Genomic DNA, 22,453 nt, shown 5'->3' with positions numbered 1-22,453 from the left:
AGTAAGATACTGTTAGATACAGGAGTCAGTGCTGATACCTAGAAAGAACTACAGAACAAACACAAGTGCAATACCAAACAATTATAAGCACTAAAAGGTTTAAATTAATCAATATATTCATCAATAATAGTGTAATTCTGGATGTTACAAGACAGTTAAACTGCTCTTTGCAAATTAAGGCCAAGTAGTCTTAGGAAGCTACACTGAAAAGATTCGATGATATCAATGATAATCCATAAATTGGTTCTTAAAAGAAGATCAGAATTTAAATACAAAGGCCTGAAATTGTGGTCAGTAGTAGCTCAGAAGTCAAGGTACTCGACTTGTAATGAGAAGGTTGCCAATTAACTGCTTCTGTTGTGCCCCTGAGCAAGATCCTCAGCTCTCAATTACTCAAGTTGTGTTCAGTCATAATTGTATGTCGCTTTGGGCAAAAGCGTCAGTTAAATGTTGTACATGTAAATGAAATGACCTGCGTGTAAGAAGATGTTGTGAAATGAGTACATATGCAGACTGCAGAGCACATGTAGGCAGGTACATAGGCAGGCAGGTCATCCAGTCATTCAGTTTGGTCTGAATATCCGAGCATTTGATTTATTGATTTCTATCAGAATGTAATGAGTGTTTCACAAAAATATAAAATGTTTCTACAATAATTGACCTACTCCACCTTTAAACTGTACTCCGTCATTAAACACAGAAAAATAATCCTTAATGTAAATTAAATTAGTTTATAGGCTACTTTATAGTTTTATATGGTTGAAACTAGTTTACAGGCAATAACAGTAGTTTAGTTGTGACTAAGCATTGCACATTTTGTTTTGTGGCCAAATAGCAATGACTTGCCTGATTACTTGTACAATTTGTGTTCCTCTAACTCCAGAGATGTTATACTTTTGCCTTGTTTTCAGTTCATCATGAACCTCCTTCTTGAGTCTCCATAAATAACAGAATCACCTTATTCCACTGACAGGCAGCCGTTAGTGTGAGAAACTCAACCGCGTCCCCCACAGTTGTTCTGATTGGGTGGTGATGAGAACAATTCCCCCGGGGCTTTGCCCGACCCGTCAAAAAGATAAATGACAAAGCCACAAGAAAACCTTGCAATGATTAGGGTGCTTCTGCTCTGTCTCTTTGTCACCAGCTTCAAAAATGTGGGGTTTGTGGAAAGTCAGGATGAACAGGACGGAGCAGTTAGTGTCTCCAAGCAGGTAGCAAGATGGTCTAATACTGGAACATGAGCGCCTTTTTCAACATACCTGGACAAAGTAATGTTCAGTTAATGCTCAACATACTACACAGTCTTCACGTTAATATCCGCTACACATTACATAACCTACACATTAATGTTCACTACACAAACACTTAGCACAAACCTTGTTCTGATTGGGTAAGGCTTGGGCCACACTTTAACATTCTCTGAAACGTCATCAGTTGTGCTCTTGTGGTCCGACCCAGTCTGGGCTTTGCTACCTAAGAGAATGGAAGTGGACTAGTGCATGGGTTAATGTTATTTAGCAGTTGAGCGAATTAACTGTAGGAGCAGAGGCCTTTGAAATGTAGTACTGCTGTCAACTGCAAGTACTACAGTAAGAGCAGTCTACAACAATACAGAATTCACCAGTGTCAGGGAAGCGCAAACCTTACTGTATGTTTATTTGTTCCTGAGCAGAAGCGATTGTGCAGTGTGTATGACATCATAGCTAAAGTCCTAACAGAAAACAGCCTGACAGCTGGTGGGTACCAAATGCTCACTCATGAAAGTTAAAAGTGTGATATTTCTGTGCTTGCCAAAGAATCAAGACAGGTCCTCAACTACTTTGCCTTTTTCCGCATCAAAAACGTACCCCGTATTACGATTATCTTTCAATAACCAATAATTAATTGAGTCAGTCCACGCCAATTTCTTGATTCTTTCCATAGCAGCGAATCGCTTTTTAGGCGCGTACGGACAAACGGGCATTGTTGACATTATTTGATAGTATTAATATTAAAGAATTCTTTCGATGATTACTACTCATACACCGTGGGCACTACTAAACTGAAATGAGTGGGTATGAGGGTCTGGTTTTATGGGAGGAGTTGCACGCTTCTGTGCGCACTGAAAATTGTTTTAGACTCACGCGACCACACACGCAAGCCTAGTTAAACTATGTTTACATACCAGTGAATGAACGTGCATGTGTGTGTATATGCAAGTGTAAGTTATCATATGCAAATGTAAATAGTAGATAGTTTATGCAAAAATCTTTCCTAGATATATGCAAGAGTTTCATAGGTATGCAAGTTGTGTGCAAGTGTTTCACTGATTTCACCCTAAACTGCCCGTCATTAGTTATGAATATTATACATTTTTCACTGCACCGCCAGCTGTGTACTTTATAAAGGCTGTTGGTATGGCAACCAAGTGTAATTGTGGCGTCACACCGCGTAGAAGTTTATATATTTTAGTGCGCAGCGCAGTTTTCTCTGTTAGTTATAACCAGTTTGATCGCTGATATTTGATTTCGACTTAGAAACGCACTGACCGCATCTTGTCGGAATATCAAATAAGCTTTTCTTCATTCATCTTCATGAAATAGGGAGATTATAAATTATGGGATTTGTGCGAAATCGGTTTTGAGGAAAGAGTAGCCGTTGTGAGTACAGTGAGGATATCGACGTCCAGACCCGAGTAGCCTTTTATATGAATTAGCGAACCTCTCTAGCGGTCCTATCTAGCTAACTATCAGTGGTAGGATAAATACAGCTCCCGTACTTTGTGTGCAGCAACAACCACAGGGGACGTCGCTCTTGATATCTAGTTGACTATGCCAACGCTATCTTGCTAGTTAACTAACGGCACGGTTTAGGGATTTCGTTTCTAATATTAACTACCTAACGCTAGTTAAGATTAGCCCAAACATGTGGCTACATAGCTAGGTTAGGTAACCTAGCTAATTATTTTTATAGATTATTATTTAAATGAATGTTTATAGTGCATTAATACATTTAGCTAGCTACATCTTCCATTTTTTCATTGTTAACTGACCACGTTAATGCTAAACTATCTAGCTAGCTATGTTTGTTCCCTTTTAGTTTACTGTATTTACATTATGTAGCCCGATTTTTCTGCCTTTTGACTTGGAACTTTTCTGATTACATCCGTATGTTTTAGAATTGATAAAATGAGTTGGAGGAAAAATACCTGAATTGAATTTCGTTAGGGGAGTTGTCTCCTCTGGAAAGATTCATTGATCTTTAAATGAACTGAACTTGGTTACGGGAGTTGTCTCCTCTGGAAAGATCCATTGATCTTTAAATGAACTGAACTTGGTTAGGGGAGTTGTCTGCTCCAGAAAAACTCATTTATCTTTAAATGAACTGAACTTGGTTAGAGGAGTTGTCTGCTCCGGAAAGATTCATTGAGCTTTAAGACATTAACCTGAACATTTTCATCCCATTTGCTCTGGGCAGCATTGCCTCTGCCCTGTCCTTGTGTGTCATCGTCCAGTTTCAGCTGTTCCTTTTTGCTAATCTTTTCTCTTGTATTTTGATATCGCCACTTCTTTCCTTCTTAACCTACAGTTGTTGTATTCTGCCCACTGGCTTTAGCTACCATACTCTCTTATGTTGATAAAATATAACTTCACAATCAGATCTGCAATTTTAGACAATGAACCACTCGAAGGATAAGTGGGGTCATCTGAAACTATTGCTTTTACATAAATCATATAAAGTATAATTAAAATGCTCATTAAGGGAGAAACCAAGATTCAGACCAAAATTAAATCATATATGATTTTTGATTAAAATTATGTATTTATGATAAACATCTACCTTGTACCTTAAGGGCAGTAGGCTAAAGCCCATCTGGGGCCATATACAGTCAGATCAGTTTTAACTGATACCAGTACCGGTGACACCTGGCGCCATGCACCAGGCATCATCCCACTACCTGCTACAGTCTTTAAACCTACAGAGTTCTCTTAGAGGTTTACGGCAGTGAGGAAGTGGAAGTTTGAGCATAATTAAGTTGTTTTGCTGTCATCCATTTCTTCCCCAGTTATAATCATCCAGTTATTAAATTTCCTATTTTCTCATTTCTACGTAAGTACCCTTGACACTGGGGATTACAGAAATAAGGACTGCCTGTTTAAAACTGTCAGTTTACAAGATTAACCACCTGATTTCACAAAAAAAAACATTTTCCAAAAATGGTCACATGGTTTTCTAGAACAGGCTCTGCTACTGACTAAAGAGCATCCATGTCAAATTTTCCTGTACAGTTCCCTCAACCACAAAACAAGATGTATAACATTTAGTGACTTGGAAACATATGCATTGATGTATGTGTCTCACACAATGTAAAATATGTTTTACTGAATCAAAGTCACACAGTTTTTAAAAAATTAAATGTCACATAGTAAGACACCAGCATGAAAAAGAAACATGACATTTCAGTTTTAAAATGTAGTTTTTTGTTTGTTTGTTTGTTTGTTTCTCATTAATTATTATCCCAGGCGAATATGCACATGGCCTCATCAACCCCTGGGGACATTTACTTTATATTTCAGTTGTTTTAATAACAAATTCCTTATTTGTGCAGTTACACCTTTGAGATGTGTTGTTCAATAACTGTCACATATTTTCAACATCCTCCATTAACATTACAAATTGCATTAGCATAATCAGTCAATTTTTTCTATTAAGAATCTTTAACAAATTAGTTTTTATGTTTGTGCAAAGCTCACTAAGCCCCTCCAAGAACAACAGTAAGATCCAGACTGTTCACAGCAGTTTTGCTGATTCATTAACAACGGTTTTTGCCTCAGTATAAGTGACACCTTTGTAGGTGCCACTGATGGGAAACTCCAGAACACTGTTGTTAAAGCAGGTAATTTGAACAGTGCCAGTGTAGGGGAGATCTACGGTGACACGGCCAATTGTGACATCTACATCTTCTACTTTCCCTGGAGGAACTTTGACAGGGAAAGAGAACAGCTCAGTTTTTTCTTCAGAGTTCTCTAAACCACGTGTGCTTTCAGCACCCACAGTAAAACCAAACCCAGTTTTTATTTCAGCAACCTCAGGAATGCCTGCCTGCACTTCAAAGCTGAAGTTGAATTCAATCTTGTTGGTCACAGACCAGGATGACGTTTTGATTATTTTTTTTGAGGATTCTATTTTGTATTCTTGCATCTCACTAGTATTGTTGTGGTAAGTCATTGATTTGATTTCCTCAACAGCCACCTTGGGTATCACACTATGAAGTGTGGGATAATTCACGTTCTTTAACACAGTAGACTTGATGGTGTTTATAAATTTGAAACCCAAGCTATCAATGTCTGAACCTGCTCTTCCTATGACTCCCATGCAGATTCCAGAACCAATATCAATTGGATATTCTGTTTTCAGCCCCCAGTCTGTCATATGTGCAAAAAACTCTCTAGAGCGATTGGTCTTGAACTTGATGGCACCCAGACGTGTTCCAGCTCCATTTCCCCACAGTGAGAGAGAAGTGAAGTGCTCTCCATCTTCAAATGTAAATTCTTTAAAGTCCCCGGCAGACTCTCCGAAGTGCATAGACTGGCCATCAGTAAGCCAGACCTTAATGGACTTGATCTGCCAGCCTCCTGCCCACACCCATATCTTTTTCAGTGTCGCTCCACTGCCAGTACCATTGAAATCAAAAGCATTACCTTTTTGCCCACCAATCACGAGCACTGGTGCCAGGAATGACATCTTAATATGAACCTTAAAAAGAGAAGACACTAAATGGATAATAGTACTTTGGCCTCAGCACACATTATCTGGGAATATGTGCTGATAGCATGATTAGTTCCTCTCACAATAATCACTGATTTAGGTACAGACAAAGTAAATACTATCAATCTTATATCGCATGCACCAATCCATCAAGCACAGTAGTCATACTTACAGAAAGGTTCTGAGTAGGGGTTAGAAAGATTCCTTCCCAAATTGTGTATTGTGTCAGCTGCAAGTTGTGTGCTCTCTTAAACACAACAGATAAAGTGGATGGAGTTTAATGTATGCTGGTACTGAAGCAATGGGCTTGGCAAGTGATAAATCTTCAGTTATTCCTGACACAGTTAATATTTGGTAAGCCACACAATACGCATGATAAGTGGTCAGAGACTTGACACCATGAATTCCATGAATCAAGGATTATAAAGTTCTTCAGTGTAGCACTATGGTCAGAGTGAATGAAAGACTTGCAACATGGACTCTTGCTATCTTAATAAAAATATATATATATATGAATTTATTTTTGTTTAATTGTTTCTCTAGCTTTGTTTAATTGTAGCTTTATTATTGTAATTTATTTACTTCTGTGATTTTAAATTCAGTGCAGAAAGCAAGTTCATCTAAGTGTAACTGGGTAGAGATGAATGGAATGCATTAATTATCAGCTTCAGAGTCCCCATTTGTGCTGCATCATTTTAGCGAGATGCATAACTTTAATCCATTGCACAGACTTGCGCAATATTTTTCTACTTATTTTGACCGTCGAACACTATCCCCCTAGCTCTTTTCAAGTCCAGTTGATTTAAATAAGGCTTTTTACAACAAAAACTAGCTCATTTGTATTATTTAGGAAATGAATACAATGTGTTAACAACTAAGAAAAATAAACAAACAAACCATTAAATATATAATGTGGCAAATATGAAATAGGCCATTTGTGGCAGGTTTATACCTCAAATCTAAATCATGTGTATGAGTTTATCTGGGAGTGACACAGCCCGGTCAGCAGCCTGCCAGGACTGGACTCACACCAGCACCACCAATCACACTTCCAACCATTTCCCCATGCACCATTACCCATTTATTCATTGCTACCTTCTCCCTTTCCTCATTTCTCCCCTTTGTAAAAAATATTTAACCACTGCTGGTTTCTGCATCTTGGTCACTATACATTGTCTGGTTGGTTCGCAACTACTTGTCTATATTTCTGGATCTGGAGGTCCCGTAGAAACTTGGCATTGCTGTAGTACCTAGTTTTGACAGGTGCCATCTGTCATGAGTTGCAGTGATGTGCAAATGTGCAAGTGAGGAAATCCAGTCAAACTATAAAATAGATGCTGCATGCTTTAAACCAGTAGCACCTGGACTGTTATCAGGTTCAGTGGAAAGGCACGCCCTCTGCTATTAGAAGCATACTGGTCCTCCCCATAAAGAAAACTTGCATGTCTATTCTATTCACATTTACATTTACATTTTAGCTTTTTATCAGTCACTCTTATCTAGAGCGACTTAAACAAGTGCATTGTCAGAGAATGTAGTCAATACAATAGGTTAGCGTCTAAGATACCAGTGAACTAAGACACTTTTAGATACAAGAGTCAGTGCTGATACCTAGAAAGAATTACAGCATGAACACAAGTGCAATACCAAATGACAGTAAACACCTAAAGGGTTCAATTTATCAATATATTAATCAATAATAGTCAGAAGTGGGTGGTAATGCCCTACGTTTACTCTGTGACATTTAATTAAGTGCCTTTTTAAACAAATTGTACTTTTAAGAGTTGTTTTTTATACTTTTACTGAAGTACATGTGTGAGATAAAATATATACTTTTACACCGTTATATCCATCAACATTCCTTCCCTTACCTTCTGTTACCTTTTAAAATAATTTTTACATTTTGTATGTTTCTCCACAACTTGTCAAGTGTGGGATGGTTAGTGAAATCCCTAGAGATGATCACTGAGTGCTGCCACTTTGCTTCAGTACATTACACAATTGGACAGACCAACATAATGAGCAACGAACAGATTCAAATGACATTTATGAAAAGTAGCTCACAGTATATCCTACACAGATCTGTGTAGGAAATCATTGCTCTCTTATAATAAAAATAAAATTTGGTCTGATATAAATGATATTCTAAGAATAAATTGGCTAGCTAGGTATGTAGCTCTAAACTACAAGCAACAGAAAAAATAAATGCAGCAGCTGAACTGAACTCATGGCGTGCAGCAGTGCACGCCCCATTTTGAGGCATATTTTCAAAATTATAAAGGTTTCATGGTTACAAAAATTAAGATTTGTAATTGATTTTATATATTGTCTTATATTGTCTTATATAATATATATTGTCTAGCCAGTCTTACCAATCGGTCGCCTAATTGCACTGTAAATACAATGAAAAGTAAAAGGTCTAGTAAGTGACCTTGGGCAAGAGCTCCAAATATTCTTACAAGCTGCACTAATCACAGAGTGGTGAGCAAATCCAATGCAATGCTTGTGGCTTATGTTATATGTACAATATTTTATGTGCACAACAGTTGATATGAATAACCTCATGTATCTTAAATATAATACAGGAACTAAGTAGGACAGACTCAGAGCAAAGAAAAACAGCTGTTGATTATGTATTTATGCACGCTGAATACAAATATGTTGTCAGAAACGTTTTTTCCATTATATTTACATCTACATTTATGGCATTTAGCAGACATTTTCTATCAAAGTGCTTTCAGCTGTAAACAAATAGTTTACAACCGATTACACTCACATATGATTATGTGAGTGTAGGCCTATGAAAAATCAGTACCAAGGAAAGTGGGTCCCCTCTCTGTTGGCAGACTACTGCTGGACACTGAAGAGGGAAACTCCTGAGACCAAATATCAGTGAAATTCATACTACTGTGCAGGATTGTTCATATTTTATGTGTAATATCAGCCTTATTTATGAAAAAGTAATATATAGTTATTGTAAATTTCACTTTAAAACCATGCCTGAGAAAAACATCTTTATAACAGATTTGAATTCAACGCAACCTTCCGATTACCAGTCAAACACCTTAACAACTGGGTTACCACAGCCCTTGGGTTTCTTGTTCCTAATGTTGTTATCGATACATCAGTCACTACAGCACTTTTTTGCTGTTTACCCATTACTACTGTGTCTGGTTGGTTAGCCATTACAATTTTGTCAGTCTGTATCGGGAAGTCCCACAGTATCTTAACTCGTCATTCTCCACCACCTTCAGGGATGTATTCCACTTTGACCTTGGAACTCCTAGCCCATACTCAGCACAGATATTTCTGTACACTATGCCAGCCACTTGGTTATGGCGTTGCATGTATGCTCTGCCTACTAGCATCTGGCATCCTGCTGTTATGTGCTGGATTGTCTCAGGGGTGTCTTTACACAGCCTGCATCTGGGGTCTTGCCTGTTGTAGTAGATCCCAGCCTCTATTCATCTTGTATTGAGTGCTTATTCCTGTGCTGCCATGATTAGTGCCTCCGTACTGTCATTAAATCCAGCCTTTTCCAGCCATTGGTAGGATTTCTCCATATCAGCCACTTCTACTATTTGTCAGCGGTACGGACCGTGTTGGGGTTTATCCTCCCATGATAGTTCCTGTTCCTCCTCATTACCATGGGTTTCTGCTGTCTGAGGTATTCAATAAACACTTCATCACTTGGAGCAGTCTTCCTAATACTGTTATAGATCTTGGTTGTTTCATCCTGGATAGTGGCTCTGACACTCACTAGTCCTCGGACCCCCTCCTTCCACTTAGTGTAGTCTCAGAATGCTGGATTTGGGATGAAACCTTCTATGCATTGTGAGGAGTTTCTATGTCTTCATATCAGTGGCTTCTGTCTCCTCCTGGTCAGCTGATTTAGCCAGCAGGGTTCCTGATGACTGGTAGAGCGTAGTTGTTGATATATCTGATCACTGATAGAGAGTAGGCGTTGATATATCTGATGACTGATAGAGAGTAGGCGTTGATATATCTGATGACTGATAGAGAGTAGGCGTTGATATATCTGATGACTGATAGAGAGTAGGCGTTGATATATCTGATGACTGATAGAGAGTAGGCGTTGATATATCTGATCACTGATAGAGAGTAGGCATTGATATATCTGATGACTGGTAGAGTGTAGGTGTTGATGTATCTGATGACTGATAGAGAGTAGGCGTTGATATATCTGATGACTGATAGAGAGTAGGCGTTGATATATCTGATGACTGGTAGAGTGTAGGTGTTGATGTATCTGATGACTGATAGAGAGTAGGCGTTGATATATCTGATGACTGATAGAGAGTAGGTGTTGATGTATCTGATGACTGATAGAGAGTAGGCGTTGATATATCTGATGACTGATAGAGAGTAGGTGTTGATATATCTGATGACTGATAGAGAGTAGGTGTTGATATGTCTGATGACTGATAGAGAGTAGGCGTTGATATATCTGATGACTGGTAGAGTGTAGGTGTTGATATATCTGATGACTGATAGGGAGTAGGTGTTGATATATCTGATGACTGATAGAGAGTAGGTGTTGATATATCTGATGACTGATAGAGAGTAGGTGTTGATATATCTGATGACTGATAGAGAGTAGGCGTTGATATATCTGATCACTGATAGAGAGTAGGCGTTGATATATCTGATCACTGATAGAGAGTAGGTGTTGATATATCTGATAACTGGTAGAGAGTAGGCGTTGATATATCTGATGACTGATAGAGAGTAGGCGTTGATATATCTGATGACTGATAGAGCGTAGGTGTTGATATATCTGATGACTGATAGAGAGTAGGCGTTGATATATCTGATGACTGATAGGGAGTAGGTGTTGATATATCTGATGACTGGTAGAGTGTAGGTGTTGATGTATCTGATGACTGGTAGAGAGTAGGTGTTGATATATCTGATGACTGGTAGAGTGTAGGTGTTGATATATCTGATGACTGATAGGGAGTAGGTGTTGATATATCTGATGACTGGTAGAGTGTAGGTGTTGATGTATCTGATGACTGGTAGAGAGTAGGCGTTGATATATCTGATGACTGATAGAGAGTAGGCGTTGATATATCTGATGACTGGTAGAGTGTAGGTGTTGATGTATCTGATGACTGGTAGAGTGTAGGTGTTGATATATCTGATGACTGATAGAGTGTAGGTGTTGATATCCCAGATGTTGTTCCAGGACTTGCCTCACTCTCTGTAGGTATTTGGCTGTAGCTGCTTTCCTTGTGGCCTCTTCATGATTCCCATTTGCCTCTTTGATTCAAAGGTATTTGTATGTTACCTAACAGTATACTTCCTTACTCCCTGGACTTTTCTTCAGATTTCCATTTTCACTATGTATGTGTCAATTTCTTTCACAGAACTTAAGGAGACTTGTTTGCATTTGAAGTGTGCCAGCTAATGTTGACCAGGGTTATCAACCAGTCTAGCATGTTCACCTTTAAGCATGTTTCAGCACTGTGGAGTTTAATGACCTATTTCACCCAGGGAATTGTAAATCATACACACCTAAGAGAGAAGTGAGGAAATCGAGTCTAACTATAAAATGAAGCAGCATGCTTTCATCTGGCAACACCTAGACTGTTATCAGGTTCAGTGGAAAGATACGATAAGACTTTATTTTTCCTGAAGGACACGTCCTATGTTATTAAAGCATTAAAGAAGAAAAGCTTATTACCCAGAAGGGAAACATTGCTCTTCTATTCAGTTACAGATGCCCTTATCTAGAGGGACTCACAAAAGTGCAATCATATACTCATAAAATGAGTAAAAAATGTAAAAAAAAAACAAACAAACAAAAAAACAATCAATATCATACCAGATACCACTGAACTAAAATACTGCTAGATACAGGAGTCAATGCTGATATACAAGACAATATTTCAGTAAGTGCAAGACAGTTAAACTGCCACTTGCAAATTCAGGCTAAGTAGGCTTATCAAGCTACTCTGTACTTGGCTACATTAACTACTATGAATTGAGGAAGGGAGATTACGATGTAGAAATGATAACACATTATTTGATTTTTAAATGAAAGGCCTGAAATGTCCCGCTAGTAAGACGCTGCTGCGTCAGGTGAATGGCAGAGCACTTTTCTTCCAGTTTAAAAGATCTGCTTATAAGAACATGTGAAATGAGCACACGTGCAGACTGCAGAGCATGCACAGGCAGACAAGCAGACAGGCAGGCAGGCTGTCCAATCGTTTCATTCGGTATAAATACCATTGCATTGAATTTATTGATTGCTATCAGAATGTATTGAGTATTTCACAAAAAATGCTTCTACAATAGACGGCCTACTCCACCTTTAAGCTGTATATTTAAAGTCGTAAATAAACGAGTGAGGATTCTGCACTTTTATTTCTTCATTAGTGCATATTAACTATGGACCATTTGTGGCACATGACTGCAACAAACAATCCTTCCTCTCTTGCACTGTCATTAGCCGAACGGAGAGAAATACTGCTGAATGTGGCTGAAATTAGTTTGTTGGTTTTGTGACCTTGGCAGCAGGGAGGAAGCAAGAGGCGAGTGAAAATCAAGAGGATGTTTATTCACCAGAACACTCAACTTGAGCGAACTCAGCAGAAACGAGGTGACAGTACAGAAGTAATAACTTGACGCATAAATTAACGCAGTACTTGAAGGCACTTGAGAGCAGGCACAGCACGACTGGCAATGTGCAGCCCCGACGGCAGGTACCTGTGGGCTTAAATAACGAAGAACAAAAGAGGGAAAACAAAGAATGTATGTGTAATAATGACTAATAGGTGGGTGATTGGGACCATGGCAGGTGTGTTGGAGTTTTTGTGTGTGTGTGTGTGTGTGTGTGTGTGTGTGTGTGTGTGTGTGTGTGAGAGAGAGAGTCCCTCCTGTGGGGGTGCCTGGCACACCATGACAGGTTTATATGCTTGAAATTAGTTCACAGTAACAGTAGTTTAGTTGTTACTGGACTAAGCATTACACATTTTGTTTTGTGGTCAAAATAGCAATGACTTTACTTGCCTGACTACTTGTACAATTTAAAAATGAAAATGCATTGGAATAGCAGTGAGCCTTAACAGTGAGATTTTACACTGTGACACCTTTTGTGTTTCTCTATTTTAAACTCGAAATGTTATACGTTTAACTTTTTTCAGTTCAAATGAACCTCCTTCTTGAGCCTCCACAAACACCAGCACCATCTCGTTCCACCGGCTGGCCGCTGTCCGTGTGTGGAACTTAAGGGCTTCATCCACAACTGTCCTGATTGGGCATCTGATCATCATAGAAAATGAGAGAGTGATAGTCATACAAAATGATTACTTCAAGTTATTACTGCTAAGGGCAGTTCTACAAGCTTTTGATTCATTTTGGCTTTGTTTATGTTAAATCTTGACACGGTGGAATCTGCTGTGTGTTGCTGATCTGAGGTATGTACCTCATTTTAAGACTTGCTAAGGTCCAGATAAATATTATGTCCTGATATATAAAACCACAGAATTCTGTACTTTTGTTTTCATGTGATACACCCACTTCTTGTCATTTTTTTTGTAGGAAGATCTGTAATCCCCACCCCGACTAACTTATTTATCCCTATTTTTGACTATATTATTTCTGTTCTTGTGCAATATCTGTTCTACTGTGTCACTGCGCTTTCTTTGAGGCTCTATAGTGCTATCTTATCTCATTATCTTTGGGTTGTGCCTAAAACCCGTACCTGTGATAAAACTGTTGTAACACACAGGGCTTATTCCTTTAGTGTAAAGTTCAATCCAAAAAGGACACAACCTGCACAATATGTGCACAGAAACACCACATAAATACAAAGGGCTGTTGGAAGGATGGGGTGAAGACAGATCTGAACACAGCACAGATCACCTCCAGCAAAAAACTTTCTGCAATAATCAGATGCACAACCTTCACATTAATGTTGAATACTAATGTTAAGGTCGTGTAGTGTATTGAACATTAATGTGAAGGTTGTTTAGTGTGTAGTCAATATTAATGTTGACATTAACATTAATATGAACCTTCACATTAATATTCACTACACATTACACAACCTTCATGTTAATGTTCACTACACCACATTCACATTAACATTCACTACACAATACACAACCTTCACATGAATATTCACTACACACTATACAACCTTCACATTAATGTTCACTACACACTACTCAACCTTCACATTAATATTCACTACACAATCTGCACACTAATGATCAATGCACAATGCAACCTTCATATTGTGTTCAGCACACTAAACAACCTTCACATCAATTTTCACTACACAACCACTTTCGACGCAGACCTTGTTCTGATTGGCTAAGGCCTGGGCCACACTATAACATTCTGTGAAACGTGATCAGTTGTGCTCTTGTGCTCCGACCCAGTCTGGGCTTTGCTACCTAACAGAATGCAGGTGGACTGGTGCATGGTTTAATGTTTAATGTCTGTAACTAAAGCGAAGAGTAAGTGGGATGAGTTGGGAAAAATGGAACAGACACTCTGAATGTTATTTAGCAGTTTGTCAGATTAACTGTACACATGATGTGACTGGTTAGTGCACATTAATATGACATGTTACTGTGACATCAAAGAATAGCAGAGGCCTTTGAAAAGTAGTACTGTCTACTCTTATTACTACAGTAGGAGCAAACTACAACAATACAGAATTCACCAGTGTCAGGGAAGCCCAAACCTTACTGTATGTGGATTTGTTCCTGAGCAGAAGAGATTTTGCAGTGTGTATGACATCATAGCTAAAATCCCCAACAGAAAACAGCCTGACAGCTGGTGGTCGAACACGTTTTTATGGAGCAGTTACTCTTGGCTGTCACAAGAGGGCGCCACATGCTCCCTCGTGAAAGCTAAAGTGTGATATCTCCGTGCTTAGACCGGTCCTGAACTCGTACTGTATGTGCTAGGTGCAAAATGCAAAAAAAAACTAAATAAATGGAACGCTCCTCCTTCCCCCTTATATATGTGTAGTTTGGTTTCATATTTTAACCAGGGGATACAGGAGTTTTTTAATATGTATGGGAAAAAGAATCTGATAACTGTGCATGACAGCAGACGGACTACAGTACTGGGAGATGAAAGCCAGACAATCTTTATTACCAGTAGGCTGTACACTGACCCTACACTGAAAATAGTTACAATTATAGTTAAATTATAGTTACAATAATTTCTTATAGTTTTATACTATATTAATTATAGTACTAAAGTACTAAAGTAAAATTAATTGTATTAATTGTATTAATTGTATTAATTTTGCAGTTCATGTAGAATACAAAGGTGAATACTTTCACAGGTATTCTTGGATTAACTGTTTCTATGTGACCTTAAAACAAACATGATTTTGTTTATTCATTTATGTGGTGAACAGGTCTTTTATTAATGCTATATTGTTCTTGTATCCTAGTACGAAGCAAGTTAGAACACATGTATAGTAGAGCTGTGTTAGAGTTGTGCATGTGCAGTTGTTTGAAAAATGAAGATCCTTTCATTAGTCCTGCTACCACTGCTATGCCATTGACACTCAGTTATTTCTTTCTTTTCTACCCTCTGACATGCGGGTCTCCAGATGTATCTCAGCATGCTTGACTGACATTGTGTCATGCATGACAGACCACCACGTGAAGCTCAACCCCAGTAAAACCAAGCTTCTGTACATCCCAGGTACCCCAAACCCTTACCATGATCTCACAATTTCCTTCAAGAACTCCCTGGTATCACCATCCGAAGCTGCCCATAGCCTGGGCAGAACTTTGGACAACCAGTTGTCGTTCTCAACTCATGTTTCTAATCTAACGCGGTCTTGCAGATTCCTTCTTTATAACATACAAAGGATTCAGCCCTTTCTCTCACAGGAAGTTACCCAGGTGCTTGTGCAGTCTCTTGTGATCTCAAAACTAGACTACTGCAACTCGCTACCTGCTGGTCTTCCTCTAAGAGTCATAAAACCTCTACAACTTGTCCAGAATACAGCAGCACAACTGGTCTTCAATCTTCAGAAGTTCACACGTTACTCCGCTGCTGCGCTCCCTTCATTGGCTTCCAGTAGCTGCACACATCAGATTTAAAACCTTGATGCTTGCCAAAAATGGACCAGCTCCTTCATACATGAGGTGAATGATCAAAGCCCAATCCTTACCTCGAGAACCTCAAGTATGGCTCGGCTTGAAACATCGAGACTATTTTCTGTCCTGGCTTCAAGATCGTGGAATGAACTCCCACTTGCTGTCCGGACAGTCTTCAATCACAGATTAAAGACCCATCTATTTGTGGAATATTTAAATGACAACTGACCTTGCTCCCATATTGACTCACTAAATAAGTACTTATTGTAGGGTGTTACACTGATGTTATTTAACAAACTCTAGCACTTATTGTTTATTACATTTATCATTGTTTAAGCGAGAACTTATGTATTTTGTACTTCTAAGCATCAGCAGTGATGCCTGCATTTCTACAGCATTCTAGATCATTTGTCTGCTAAATTCCTAAAATGTGAATGTAAATGTAAATTAGTCCTTGCTTCATTTGGTTTAGTATGATGGTTTCCCAAGCAGAGATTGTTTGTTTTTATATTCCCAGGCCTTGAGGCCTTAGAACACACCCTCCCCCCACTATGATTATACTCACACACTTCCTGAACGCAAGGCTGGCTCTGAGCAGCACCACTCACACAAGACTCAATTCAAAGCTCTCTGCTCCATGATACCCAAGAATCATGGGTTCAAAACTCTCTTCCCCTTATTTGTAAGGAAGGTTTGCTGATTGTGCTTTTCAAATAAAAGTATAAGACACAATTGATTTCAAAAGAAAATGTAAACTTAATTAAAAATTATAAAATGAATGAATGAATAAACAATAATGTAAAATCAGAAATTATATTTGTCTGACTTGTCCAACATTTAACAGCATTTGTTTCAAATTGTTTAGGATAAATGTCACAGACCCGGTTACGTTAACAGACCCATCTGTCACAGACCCAGTTACATTAACAGGCCCGTCTCTCACAGACCCAGTTCAGATATTTCTGGCACCGCTCATCGTTCCAGCTCTTGACGGATTCTGGATTCGGCTTACTCTGCGCACAGTCCTCTCCATACCGATATTCGTTAGGCTCTCCATCCAACCAAAACCTTAGGTTGTTACAGAAAGAGATTAAAGTTGTAGATCTAATTCCATAATTCACCTCAGGAACAGTCTTTATACAGCAGTGCTTGAATGTTTCTGAACCCGTTAGAAATTTCTATATTTCTGCATAAATTTCACCTTTTTTTCCACACAAGTCACACAAGTCCTAGAAGTAGATAAAGAGTACCAAATGAAGACAAATGAGATAAAAATATTAAACTAACTTATTTACCGAGGAGAAGGTGCCACTATTAAATCTGTGAGTAGCAAAGTTAACAAGCAGAAATCTAGAAACTTCTAAAGGGTTAACCAACTTTCAAGCACCACTGTATTTGGATTAGTTTTAGTCACATGACCAATCACATGACATGACAATATAATGGATGTTGAACTCCATTATTCACCCAAAAGCTGGTGAAGGCCTTGTCCAGTCTGCATATACATAATGGCTGGAGCATTGTTGGCTTTGTCTTAACCAAAACAAACAATAGCTGAACTAAATTCTGCATTTAACAAACAGCAGCAGGTCTTACCGAGTGGACAAGGAGCTTCCATCCACCCATGTCCACACCGAGTCAGTCTCAATCAGTCCAATCCAGATGGGCACCATCAAGCTTCGTATAAAGTCCTAACATGCAGATCATACAGTAAACACGCATTTTCACATTTTCATTTATTGTATTTTTACGTACTGATGAGCCTTTTGCCTCTGAGGGCCAGCTTGTTGTCTGTGCAGTTTGTAAAGGCCAGAAAATATCATCTTAAAAGATAATTTGCATTCCAGAGAAAAGAGGATAATGAGGGTTCATTCATATTTACTACTTCACTCAAATGTTTTGTTAAGAAGGAAACTATTAGCAGATTTTCCCTTAACACAATGAACAGCACACAAACACCCTTAACCCAATGAATAGAATGAATAGCACACAAAATGCCTTAATCCAATGAATAGCACAGAGTCCCTTAAACCCATGAACAGCACATCAAAATCCCTTAAACCAATGAACAGCACACCAAAATGCTGTAATCCAATGAATAGCACACCAAAATGCTATAATCCAATGAACAGCACACCAAAATCCTGTAATTCAATGAATAGCTCACCAAAATCCCTTAATCCAATGAACAGCACACCAAAATCTTGTAATCCAATGAATAGCTCACCAAAATCCCTTAATCCAATGAACAGCACACCAAAATCCTGTAATCCCAATGAGTAGCACACCAAAATCTGCTAATTCAATGAATAGCTCACCAAAATCCCTTAATTTAACTCTGGCAACAGTATTTGCTAATCATATTTCTGTAATGCACTTATGATGATATTTACTTTTCTGTGTCAAACCCATGTAACATGTGCACTTAAGACACACATGCACATGCAAATGTCTGGGTAAAGATATTGTAATTAAGTAACAGCTAGTAGTACTACAATTTTCATGTTTTCAATCATGGGGTCTGTTCTCTGTTCTCTCTCTTTCACACACACACACACACACACACACACACACACACACACACACTCACCCACCTGTTCCTCTCTGCTGTTGATGACCACCAGGTCTGCTCCTCTCTCTTGGCAGTCCTTCCTGCTATGGCTCCAGTCGTTCGTTGCCTTGGAAATGTAGTAGATACTGGAGCCCAACGCTGTCCATCCAACTGGACAGGTGGAGTCTGGTACATGAATCCAAACATTGTTGAGATAACCAACTCTTGAAGCTGTGGGATTTTCCACCTGTTATACTCTTTATACTCCAGCTATTATACGCTTTACACTGACTGTATACTATGGCAGGTCACACAGTTCCCAAACCTCTCTCACTTTCCTGTCTAAGACATAAGCCTGATTTCACATCTTTCCTCACATTACAGAAAAGTTAGTGACTGTACTGAGTGTGCCAGTGTGTTTGAGATATTCCTGGACCAGAAGGATCCAGGGCAACAGACTGTAGCCACTGCAAGGACAAGCACACCAACCCTAACTGTACACTTCATATTTATACTCATTAGAATATTCATTAGAATATAACCATATCATTGGTTAAAGGAAAGCTGGTCATAAAGGTAAATGAATAACGACAGAGTAAAAAAAAATTTTTTAAAAAATACATTTCACACTAAATTACATCTTAGTTATAATAAATAGTAAATACCCTTCTCTTCACAGCTTTTCAACTGTGCTTGGGACTGGTCCCGTTCTATGAGGAGTTGGTTGTATCTAGTTTGTAACTGGTCCAGTTCTCTTTGCAGCTGGTCGAATCTGGTCTGGGACCACTCCTCCTCTGTGGTCAGGTTTCTGAAGCAGTCCTGGAGTTGGTCCTCTTTCTTTGTCACAACAGTGCTATTATCTTTTATACCATTAGCTAAAACATGGGATTGAGTAAACATTTTTATTAAATGTGCTTCATCTCTGAATTATTATGGCCATGTAATATCTCAAAGTCAAATGTTGCTAATAGATTTGACTTACACAGGGGACGCAGCACAACATTCTGGGTGCCTTGTACAAAACACATCACTCCCAAACACAGCAGCACCATCCTGTAAAACCCACAGCTAGCACTCCCTGCCATCACAAACAGACAAACCATATCTGTACTTTTTCACTGAGAGGGAACAAACCGATGCACTGGACATGTTTAGTATAGTAGCGTGTAAGCTAGGGATTCCCAAACCTTTTGAGCAAACAACCCCAGCATGCATGCACCAAACACAGATGCTAGCTTGCATGCACATTTAAAAGGTAGAGTACCAAACACAGATGATAGCATGCATGCACATTTAAACAGTAGCGTCAGTCCCCCCCCCCAGTCTCGGGGAGACATACTAGTTTATTCAGGTTAACCGTTCTTGGTCTGGTCTGGTCCTAACCTCGTCCTGGTTGATCTACAAATAAAATGGGTAGTAAAATTGCAAAACCTAACCAAGGAGTGAGTCCAAGGGCGTGGATGGACAGAAATGATTTAGCTGAATGCACAGTTCCATGGGTAGATAACTTGGCAGGGTGGTCCGAGGGGTCCAGATCTTATTATGGCTGAACCTACCCATGAAACAGGTCTTTTTGAGGAAACTCGCGAAGCTGGCTGCCACCTGTATAAGGGCCGGTCAGGGAGACCCAGGCTGGGATTATGATTACATGAATAAAGCTCTAGCAACAAGGCATAAGACGAAACTTGAATGGGACAAGGATGTTAAAGCAAACTTGAACATGAAAGTTTAGAAAACGGTGTCAGGTCCACCCCTTTGGCTCCCCCACCGGCATATAATTGTGATGTTTCAGTTGTAAATAAAACCAAAAATAGGGAATTTTCTCCTTTTGGGTGTCACTAGTGTGAGAGTCTCCTGGAAGTGAGCATTAATTTCATTTTTTATATTTTCTTATCCTTCTCTGTGACTATTCTGTTATTGGCCAGTGGGATATTAGTGGGACCAGTGGTACAGGTTAAGGAAAATAGGGAATTTTGCCTTACAACCTTCTAACTGGTGGCATCTGGTGACTTATTTGGTTACTATGGAACTAGTAACCCTGAATACTAATGCACTGTGGAACGAGTGTTACTTGCCGACCGGTTATAGCGCTCTCAGTTCCCTGCATCATTTCCTTTTATCTTCATGTCTCAAACACACACACACACACACACACACACACACACACACACACACACACACAGACCAGACATCCCACCTCTTCTGTAAGTTCTGAGAGTCTCCCGCATTTTAATAGGGGCTCCCTGACGCCTGCATATTATAGGCATATTTTTAATTTTTTTTTTAGAGCAAGCGAGATAGAGCACGACTGAAAGACACAGACACACACACAGGGTGCGTCTCAGTTAAAGATCCACTGCTAGGTAGGCCGCATCCTTAGCAGCAGCGATGTGTGGAGGTCCCTTACTCTGCAGCTGGCACACAATGGTAGAGTCCATCAAAGACTCACACTTAACATGACGGCGTACGTAATGGTACACTCCATGGTACAGTCTACTGTGGCGTCATGATACAGTCCACCACAGTCATACTGTGACGTCCTACGTAATTCCCGTGTCTGAATGGCTGAGGCGTTCAAATGTGTGGTGAAGAGAATGAGTGATAACTGGGGGAGTTACTGACAGAGCTGGCGAATTTAAGCCTTTCTGTGCTCCCTACACAATATTCATGAGCAAGACGGAATTATCGCTGCTGTACAACAAGTTAAACCTAGTTAATAACAAACTTATTACACAGCTAACTAGCAAATTAAATGTACATGAATAGCTAGATATGTACATTTAGTAGCTAGATAGCTACTAAATTTATGTACTTGTCTAATGAGCCAGTTATGCTATACTTACATTCATGACTTTACATTTAATAGCAGTTCATTCGTTCATAAAGTCCCTTTACAACACGTGCTGGAAACATATATTCAAACATTAGCCCTGCTGTACCGCCTGCCTGCCCCGTTCCACTGTTGCTATAGCAACTGCGCCTGGGACGCCGGGCGGGGGCGTTGGAGCGCAAGGTCTTCATGCTACTGCACTGAAACGAGTGTTTGCAGGGTGGGATGAATGCGCACACACACGGTTCACGTTAGAAAGAGGAAGCCCGAATTTAGGACCCTTTGCATTACAGCAACAAACATGTCTTCGTGCTTTTGACGGTGCTTAGATCGATAACGCCGTGTTCGGTTTTACTTTTATGCCAAATGTTTGACGACATAAAACTATTGCACGTCTACAGAAACCACAGAGTGAGATTTTAAGAGACACCATTGAATTTTAATTCTTACTCGGTATTCTGTGGTCTCCGCTCACCACTTGTGTCATTGTATTATTCGCTTCTGCAGCCCTACCTGTGCTGCGGATTTCGGTGTCTTCTGGGGAGTCGTTTCCATCGTTCCTTGTCTTTGTTGGAGATTGTAAAGCATACATGGTCGCCTACCGTTCTCTGGTAATATTGACTGACTGTGTGGAAAAACACTTTAAGCATTTAACAGGAAACAGGACTTTGCGGCGTCGACACTCTGTACTTCTCTCTTCGATGACGGAGCTGGCTGGAGTCGTTACTGTCGCTGCTGTTGCGATGACCGCTCTTAACCAGCAGCGTGTGCACGTTAAGAGTCAGCAAAAACTGCCGCAAAAGTTGTGCAAAAACCTTTGCCGCGTGCGTGTTACCTCTTCCTGTCTACATGTATCCGTATCTATACATTCCGTTCTCGTTAACAGCTGCACAGCAAAATGGAGAAAAATTATCAGTTAATATCTGAAAAGCTACAAGTGAGCGTAATGAGTGCATCGTACAGATACTTGCTGGTAACAGGTTAGCTACTATCCACCTAAATCGAGTTTGTCTATTGAGAAATTTAACTTGTAGGCGCGACAGTATTATCTTGAGTGATGTAGTTTTGACAGTTCTAAACGGGAACTACGTCTCGCTTGCGCCAAATTTAAATCCCCAGCGAAGACACACCTGCGCAAACTGCGTTCAGTTCTGCTCATTATTTTCCCAAACTGTCCAAGCGCAAGCCTTTGGGCTGCACGTGCGCGCTTGTACTGCGGCGCGT

The 22,453-nt window shown here is 39.5% G+C and overlaps 2 protein-coding genes across 2 annotated transcripts; both read right to left on the bottom strand.

Annotated features, from left to right (window-relative positions):
* Window positions 1-4,770: 4,770 nt before the first annotated feature.
* Window positions 4,771-5,724, bottom strand: LOC113582837 (aerolysin-like protein). The gene has a single exon (XM_027018844.3). The coding sequence runs from the start codon at window positions 5,722-5,724 to the stop codon at window positions 4,771-4,773; it is 954 nt and encodes a 317-aa protein (XP_026874645.3).
* Window positions 5,725-16,647: 10,923 nt separating this feature from the next.
* On the bottom strand, window positions 16,648-21,990 carry LOC113582838 (CD209 antigen-like protein 2). The gene is made up of 6 exons (XM_027018845.3): window positions 21,743-21,990; window positions 19,382-19,477; window positions 19,065-19,274; window positions 18,443-18,585; window positions 17,445-17,539; window positions 16,648-16,916 (listed from the first exon to the last, which is right to left on the bottom strand). The coding sequence occupies exons 1-6, from the start codon at window positions 21,819-21,821 to the stop codon at window positions 16,772-16,774; spliced, it is 768 nt and encodes a 255-aa protein (XP_026874646.2). The 5' UTR covers window positions 21,822-21,990; the 3' UTR covers window positions 16,648-16,771.
* Window positions 21,991-22,453: the final 463 nt, after the last annotated feature.

The sequence above is a fragment of the Electrophorus electricus genome, chromosome 5 (genome assembly GCF_041902795.1).
Source record: "Electrophorus electricus isolate QZ-2024a chromosome 5, ASM4190279v1, whole genome shotgun sequence".
Lineage (NCBI taxonomy): Eukaryota > Metazoa > Chordata > Actinopteri > Gymnotiformes > Gymnotidae > Electrophorus > Electrophorus electricus.
The sequence above is the reverse complement of the archived record's forward strand: the minus strand, read 5'-3'. Positions and strand labels throughout refer to the sequence as shown.

Coding starts and splice junctions, on each gene's coding strand:
- LOC113582837 (XM_027018844.3), bottom strand. CDS start 5,724: ATGTCATTCCTGGCACCAGTGCTCGTGATTGGTGGGCAAAAAGGTAAT.
- LOC113582838 (XM_027018845.3), bottom strand. CDS start 21,821: ATGTATGCTTTACAATCTCCAACAAAGACAAGGAACGATGGAAACGAC. Junction 18,586..19,064: donor GAAAAGCTGTGAAGAGAAGG/GTATTTACTATT, acceptor TTCATGTACCAG/ACTCCACCTGTCCAGTTGGA. Junction 16,917..17,444: donor GGAAGCTCCTTGTCCACTCG/GTAAGACCTGCT, acceptor TAACAACCTAAG/GTTTTGGTTGGATGGAGAGC.